Below are 8658 nucleotides of genomic sequence, written 5' to 3'. Positions count from 1 at the left end.
TGCAGCTACTGCTCAACGAAGTGCCTGAAAGAAAAATGCTGACCTCTGAAAGTCACACTGAGATAAGGATACAAATGAATGCAAAATGCTCCTGGTGGATGAAGATCGAGATCTTCTAGTCACTCTGCTGTAAGCTGCACGGATTCATATATAATAATCTTCACACTGGACTACTGGAACTATGGGTTGACTTCTGCTGCTCCTACTCAATTTGAAAAGCAATGGATGTGAACTACTCCACGGTCATGGACAGCAGTTTAGCACGGCGTAATTCATCCAAACGTGTTTTGACCGGCTGCTTTCTTTCACTCCTCATCCTGACCACTCTTCTTGGCAACACGCTCGTCTGCGCTGCCGTTACAAAATTTCGTCACCTGCGCTCCAAAGTCACCAATTTCTTTGTTATATCACTGGCGATTTCAGACCTACTTGTGGCTATCTTGGTAATGCCATGGAAGGCGGCTACTGAGATTTTGGGTTTTTGGCCTTTTGGCGCTTTCTGCAACATCTGGGTGGCATTTGACATTATGTGCTCCACTGCCTCCATCTTGAACCTATGCGTCATAAGTGTAGACCGGTACTGGGCCATCTCCAGCCCATTTCGCTACGAGCGCAAGATGACACCCAAGGTAGCGTTTATCATGATCAGTGTAGCATGGACACTGTCTGTGCTCATTTCCTTTATTCCTGTACAGCTGGACTGGCACAAGGCACAAAGTGCAAGTTATGTTGATCTGAACGGGACCTATGAAGAGGACAACTGTGACTCTAGCCTCAACCGTACATATGCCATCTCCTCTTCACTTATTAGCTTTTACATTCCGGTAGCTATAATGCTTGTCACCTACACTCGCATCTACCGTATCGCTCAAAAGCAGATTCGAAGGATCTCAGCCCTGGAGCGAGCTGCGGAGAGTGCCAAGAATCGTCATAGCAGCATGGGCAACAGCAATGCCATAGAGTCTGAAAGCTCATTCAAGATGTCTTTTAAACGTGAAACGAAAGTCCTAAAGACTCTGTCTGTCATTATGGGGGTGTTTGTGTGCTGCTGGCTGCCTTTCTTCATCCTCAACTGCATGGTGCCCTTTTGCGAGAGTGCAGACTTCCCATGCATTAACCCCACCATCTTTGATGTTTTTGTCTGGTTTGGGTGGGCAAATTCCTCTCTTAACCCTATCATCTATGCATTCAATGCAGACTTCCGCAAGGCGTTCACTATCTTGCTAGGCTGTCATCGTCTTTGTCCTGGCAGCAACTCTATTGAAATCGTGAGCATCAACAATAACGGAGCATCCGAGTCAGTGTCGCAGTATCAGCCAAAAGGACACATACCTAAAGGTAGTAACAACAGCAACTATGTTATTCCTCATAGCATATTATGCCAGGATGAGGAAGTGCAGAAAGAGGAATTCTCTGGGATAAAGACTTTGGACAAGCTCTCTCCGTCTATGTCGGGCAACCTGGATAGCGATGCTGACATTTCTCTGGAAAAGATTAATCCTATCACGCAAAATGGCCAGCACAAATCCATACCTTGCTAAATATGGATTTATGATTGCAGATGGAACAGAGAATGCAGACCAAGACTTGAGTTTCACAGAAAACCTTAACACAACATTTGTACTTAATAAACGTTGTGATGATTAAAAGAATGTTTAAATAGGAGGCACTTTATCTGGAGAACCATCTGCAAAATGCATAACTGTCTTTATTAGCTAATGAAGACGGGTTTTTATGTGGACTTGATTTTAAATGTGTTTACAAATGCATGCCTGTACATTTGTGAAAGTACATTTTCATGCTGACACATTGACAGTGTTAGAATTTAACAAGGTAATACAAGTGTTTTTTACATGAATATGTATTGATTACAAGTAGACATTCATTAGAGAAATGTATATATGATGTTTCTATTTTTACTGTGTATCAAGCTTTATACACCCATCAGCCATAACATTAAAACACTCACTGTCCATTTTATCAGCTCCACTTATCATGTAGAAGCACTCTGTAGTTCTATTTCTCTACATACCTTTTTTAGCCTGCTTTCACCCTGTTCTTCAATGGTCAGGACCCCCACATGACCACCACAGAGCAGGTATTATTTAGGTGGTGGATGACTCGCAGCACTGCACTGACAATGACATGGTGGTGGTGTGTTAGTGTGTGTTGTGCTGGAGTTTTAAAATACTGTGTCCACTCACTGTCCACTCTATTAGACACTCCCACCTACATTGTAGATGTAAAGTCAGAGACGATCGCTCATCTATTGCTGCTGTTTGAGTTGGTCATCTTCTAGACCTTCATCAGTGGTCACAGGACGCTGCCCACGTGGCGCTGTTGGCGGGATAATTTTGGTTGGTGGACTATTCTCAGTCCAGCAGTAACAGTAAGGTGTTTAAAAACTCCAGCAGCGCACACACACTAACACACCATCACCATGTCGGTGTCACTGCAGTGCTGAGAATGATCCACCACCCAAATAATGCCTACTCTGTACTGGTCCTGTGGGGGTCCTGACCATTGAAGAACAGGGTGAAAGCAGGCTAAAAAAGTATGCAGTCAGTAATTGTAGAACTACAAAGTTCTCCTATATGGTAAGTGGAGCTGATAAAATGGACAGTGAGTGTAGAAACAAGGGCGTGGTCATAATGTTGTGCCTGATCGGTGTATGCTGCTAGTTGTGTGATTTGATTTGATGTCTATCTTGAGATTTCTTTGTTTATTTAAAGACTTATAGCATCTCTGAAGGACTCCTACTGTTTGTCTGTTAGTACAACATAAGTTCCAAGTCAACACAGGAGGCTAATCTGTAACCCAGTTTAGGATTACCTTAATCGCTATAACACTCAGGTCAAATCAGTATTGTCAGTAAGAACCCTTTTGGATAAATCTGTTAGGCAAAAAAACATTCGTTTTGAAAAAAAAAAGAGTGTAAATGGCTGCACCAGGCTTCTAAAGCAGATAAAAAATAAACAGATGTGGCAGGCTATATTCAGCTAATCAGCACAGGGCAGTGTGTCTGTCAGTCAGGTTTAAATACATGAATTCATGGCTTAGAGGTAAAACAGCTGTTTTAGAAATGGATGACCTTCAACACAGCCTAAAATCCTCTATATACCCCAATCAGCCATAACATTAAAACCACCTCCTTGTTTCTACATACATTGTCCAGTTTATCGGCTTCACTTACCATATAGAAGCACTTTATAGTTTTACAATTACTGACTGTAGTCCATCTATTTCTCTGCATGCTTTGTTAGCCCCCTTTCATGCTGTTCTTTAATGGTCAGGACTCTCCCAGGACCACTACAGAGCAGGTATTATTTGGGTGGTGGGTCATTCTCAGCACTGCAGTGACACTGACATGGTGGTGGTGTTTTAGTGTGTGTTGTGCTGGTATGAGTGGATAAGACACAGCAATGCTGATGGATTTTTTAAACACCTCACTGTCACTGCTGGACTGAGAATAGTCCACCAACCAAAATTATCCAGCCAACAGTGCCCCGTGGGCAGTGTCCTGTGACCACTGATGAAGGTCTAGAAGATGACCATCTCAAACAGCAGCGATAGATGTGCGATCATGTCTGACTTTACATCTACAAGGTGGACCAATTAGGTAGGAGTGTCTAATAGAGTGGACAGTAAGTGGACACGATTTTTAAAAACTCCAGCAGCGCTGCTGTGTCTGATCCACTCATACCAGCACAACACACACTAACACACCACCACCATGTCAGTGTCACTGCAGTGCTGAGAATGATCCACCACCCAAATAATACCTGCTCTGTGGTGGTCCTGTGGGGGTCCTGACCATTAAAGAACAGGGTGAAAGCAGGCTAAAAAAGCATGTAGAGAAACAGATGGACTACAGTCAGTAATTGTAGAACTTCAAAGTGCTTTGAAGTGGTAAGTGAAGCCGATAAAATGGACAGTGAGTGTAGAAACAAGGAGGTGGTTTTAATGTTATGGCTGATTGGTGTAGATACAAAATTTAGCAACACATTACAGTGTAGAAGTGTTGCCAGGTGCAGCAAAAACAGCTGAAACTAGTCCAATTTGATGTTGAAACCGCAAACCTTGCAACTCTGCTGCTCAGCTCAGTCAGCTGGTTGCTGACAGGATCGCTTGCCGAGGGTAAAACTCAAAACTCAAAATTCAGAATACGGTTTCTGCTGAATGTGTATTTTGTGTACTGTGTAGTCGGTAAAACTGAAAAATCATAAATCGAACCATCGTAACCAATGAGCGTCTGTATTCAGTCAAAATTGTAAGGTGTCACTTTGAATAAAAATGACTACTAAATGTGAAATTAAATACTGTGATTGTATCTGATCTGTGTGAAAATTCTTACCCTGAGTTAGCCCCTTGTTTTTACATGATGTGCAAAAGTTTGCATCTCCTGTGTTTTTACTAATGAACAATTAAAAGTTCTACAAAGCCAAGACAAAAATAGTTACAAAGTTAAATAAAGGTAATATACTGTAGTGCATTCTGCAACATATCAATAATGCGAAAACCACACAAAAATGTTTCCCATTTCTTTTTGGTCTTCAAACCTAATTGGCAGAAGTTGATGCATGACGTTTATCATTATAATTAAAACTACCAACTAAAAGCGGCTCAGGTGGCGCAGCGGTAAAGTACGCTAGCTCACCAGAGTTAAGGTTTTGAATACATCGTATTGAATCTCAGCTCTGCCTTTCCGACTAGGCTGGGCGGCTGCATGAACAACGATCGGCTGTTGTTCAGGGTTAGAGGGTAAGAAAGTCGGATCATAGGTCCTCATGACTGGTGCAGCTGCGGCCCCTGCTGGCTGACTGATGGCGCCTGCACAGGGCTGAGGAATAATGCTGATGGGGGCGTGGCCCTCCGTACACAGTGCCCATCAAGTATATGAACTCGACTCGTGCAGGTGAAAAATGCAGTCTGTACTGACTGTACGTACCGAAGGGGGCGCATGTCAGTTGAGAGGCGTCCTCAGTCAGCGGTGAAGGGTCGAATCAGTATAGAGGACGCAATCAGGGTAATTAGACACGACTAGATTAGGGGAGAAAAATTGGGGAAAAAAACAAATACAAAACTTCCAACTAAGACCAAAATATTAATTCATATGCAAGAATAACAAGCTTGTATAAAATGTATATCAGAAGTAATAGGTGGTGGCGGATCAGGTGGCGCAGCGGTAAAAACACACGCTAGCGCACCAGAGCTGGGATCTCGAATACATCGTATCAAATCTCAGCTCTGCCATCTGACTGGGCTGAGCGGCCACATGAACAACGATTAGCCTGTTGTTCATATAGGGGTAGGGTATTAAGCCGGATAGGGACTCCTCGCACAACTCCTGATGCAACTACGACCTCTGCTGGCTGATCGATAGCGCCTGCACAGAGGCAGGGAAAGAGTGTGGATCAGGACTGATTCGCATATATGCACTCGCCTAGTGTGGGTGACAAAATGCATACGGCTGCTGCCCACGTGTCAGACGGGGCGTGGGTTAGCTTCGTTCCCCTCAAATCAGAGCGGGGGTCGGCATTAGTGAAAAAAGGGTAGAAAATGATAAACAAAAAAATATAAAGAAGTAATAGGTGGTGGCAATAACTAAAAAGATGCACAAAAAGATTGGCGCCCGCCAACCTTAGACTCAGGTCTTGGCTATGCCACCAGCTTGGCTCAACAGACACAAATGTATGTGTCTGAAAAAAAGCAGGCTGGACTGGGAACCACTGTTGGTGCCACAACAGTGACTATTACTGCCAGGTTAAAACACAGGCAGAGTTCTCTGTACATTCTGAGGTCGGTGGTTTGGAGAATGTGTATGCAAGAGAAAAAGGAGAACAAAGAGAATGCAAGTTAATACAAAAGATATGGTTCACAAGTTGTTCTTTTTTATTATTAGTACCAGAACATATTAACACTAATAACAATTTATTTTACAACCCCAAATCAGAAAGAGTTGGGACAGCATGGAAAATGCAAATAATAGAGCCGCTCAGGTGGCGCAGCGGTAAAGTACGCTAGCGCACCAGAGTTGGGTTTCTAGATACAGCGTATCGAAACTCAGCTCTGCCTTTCCGACTGGGTTGGGCGGCAGTATGAACAACGTTTGGCTGTTGTTCAGGGGCTTAGGGGTAGAGTCGGAGCATAGGTCCTCATAACTGGTACAACTGCGGCGCCTGCTGGTTGACTGACGGCGCCTGCACAGGGCTGAGGAATAACATTGAGGGGGGTGTGACCCTCCGTGCGCAGTGTCTCTCGGTGTATGAACTCGACTCGTGCAGGTGAAAAATGCAGGCTGTACTGATTGCGTGCCGGAGGGGGCGCAAGTCAGTTGAGTGGCGTCCTCAGTCAGCGGCAAAAGGGTCGAATCAGTATAGAGAACACAATCAAGGTAATTGGACACGATTAGAATGGGGATAAAAATTGGGGGGAAAAAGTGGGAAAAAATAAATAATTAAAAAAAGAAAAAGAAAATGCAAATAATAAAAAACACAGAGTTTCTTACATTTACTTTGACTTTTATTTGATTGCAGACAGGATGAACCTGAGATATTTCATGTTTTATCTGCTCAACTTCATTTCATTTATTAATAAACATCCATTCCTGCATTTCAGGCCTGCAACACATTCCAAAAAAAGTTGGGGCAGTAAAGCATTTACCACTTTGTAATGTTGCTATTCCTTTTCACCACACTTAAAAGACGTTTTGGCACCGAGGATACCAAGTGATTTAGTGTTTCAGCTTTTATTTTGTCCCATTCTTCCTGCAAACATGTCTTAAGATGTGCAACAGTACGGGGTCGTCGTTGTCGCATATTTTGCGTCAGAATTCTCCACACATTCTCTATTGGGGACAGGTCAGGACTGCAGGCAGGTCAGTCCAGTACCTGTACCCTCTTCTTCCACAGCCATGCCTTTGTAATGTGTGCAGCATGTGGTTTTGCATTGTCTTGTTAAAAAATGCACGGACGTCCCTGGAAAAGATGACGTCTTGAAGGCAGCATATGTTGCTCTAAGATCTCAATGTATTTTTTCTGCATTAATGCTGCCATCACAGAAGTGTAAATGACCTTTGCCAAGGGCACTGACACAACCCCATACCATGAAAGACCCTGACTTTTGGACTTGTTGCTGATAACAGTCTGGATGTTTCTTTTCGTCTTTGGTCCGGAGCACACAGCGTCCATTTTTTCCAAAAAACACCTGGAATGCTGATTTATCTGACCACAGTACACGTTTCCACTGTGTGATGGTCCATCCTAAATGTGTCAGAGCCCAGAGAAGTTGACGCCGCTTTTGGGCATGGTTAACATAAGGCTTCTTTTTTGCACAGTAAAGTTTTAAGTGGCATTTGTGCATGTAACTCTGTATTGTAGTGCTTGATAAAGGTTTGCCAAAGTAATCCCTCACCCATGTGGTTATATCAGCTATTGTTGAGTGGCGGTTCTTGATGCAGTGCCATTTGAGGGATCGAAGATCACAGGCGTTCAGCTTATGCTTGCGCCCTTGGTCTTTACACACTGAAATTCCTCCCGATTCCTTGAATGGTTTAATGATATTATGCACTGTAGAGGAAGAAATATGCAAATCTCTTCCAATCTTTCTTTGAGGTACATTGTTTTTAAACATTTCAATAATTTTCTCATGCATTTGTTGATAAACTGGAGATCCTCTGATCACCTTTGCTCATCAAAGATTCAGCTTTTCCTGGATGCTGCTTTTGTACCAAACCATGATTACAACTGTTGACATCACCTGTTTGGAATCACATCATTATTTAGTTTTTTCACCTCATTACTAGCCCTAAATTGCCCCTGTCCCAACTTTTTTCGGAATGTGTTGCAGGCCTGATATGCAACACATTAAAATGTATGGACAGACTGAGATACACAAGCTCCCCAAGCCATATTGTCACTAATTGCCACTGTGCTGTTATGTAACTGTCCCGAATTAGTCACTCCAGGTCTTAATGCAGTGACCCTGGGACACCAATATCGATCTATAAACACTGACTAGTGTTTTATATGCTAAAGACGCGATCTGTTATCATTTTGACAGCATGTTTGTTAACACATTGTCGACTTTTTGTGTCCAAAATAAGAACCAGGTCACCACCATATTCTACGACTTAAAACAAAGCCGTAAATCTCTTGAAATCATTAAGGTTTTTCCTGCTGTCACTGTTCCTCTCTCAACCACTCTCCACAAAACCACACACAACATTTTTTAATTAAATCAGGTCTAGTGCGGGTACCCTGATCGATACTCAGACTGATAGTTTTCAGAAGTTTTTTAACGAATTTAAAGGCCTGGGTACAATATGTTCATTTCCTTTAGAACTGTATATATTATTTACAGTTTTACAATTAACAGTTTCTACACTAGACGACCTGCAGATATGTGCATGAAAACATCTTGTGTCATCTGGTAGTTTATTTTCCCCCTTATTTAAGTCTTACCACATGCAGTGTTCTAAAATGTATTCAAAATAGTGAAGACACAAATATAAGTAAAAAAATTAAAAATATGGAGCTCAGGGGTTTAGGTGTCTGGTAAGTCAGTGGTTGATATGTTTGTAGGGTGAAATATGTTGGTGGCAGCATCATGTTTAAAGGATGCTTCTTAGCGCCAGGTGAGGGAGACAGGTTGGAACTG

The 8658-nt window shown here is 42.7% G+C and overlaps 1 protein-coding gene across 1 annotated transcript; it reads left to right on the top strand.

Moving 5' to 3' along the window:
• Positions 1-221: 221 nt before the first annotated feature.
• On the top strand, positions 222-1541 carry drd1b (dopamine receptor D1b). The gene has a single exon (XM_063011664.1). It carries the CDS (start codon positions 222-224, stop codon positions 1539-1541), a length of 1320 nt encoding a protein of 439 aa, XP_062867734.1.
• Positions 1542-8658: the final 7117 nt, after the last annotated feature.

The sequence above is a fragment of the Trichomycterus rosablanca genome, chromosome 16 (assembly GCF_030014385.1).
Source record: "Trichomycterus rosablanca isolate fTriRos1 chromosome 16, fTriRos1.hap1, whole genome shotgun sequence".
Taxonomy (NCBI): domain Eukaryota; kingdom Metazoa; phylum Chordata; class Actinopteri; order Siluriformes; family Trichomycteridae; genus Trichomycterus; species Trichomycterus rosablanca.
This window is presented reverse-complemented; position numbering and strand designations above follow the sequence as displayed.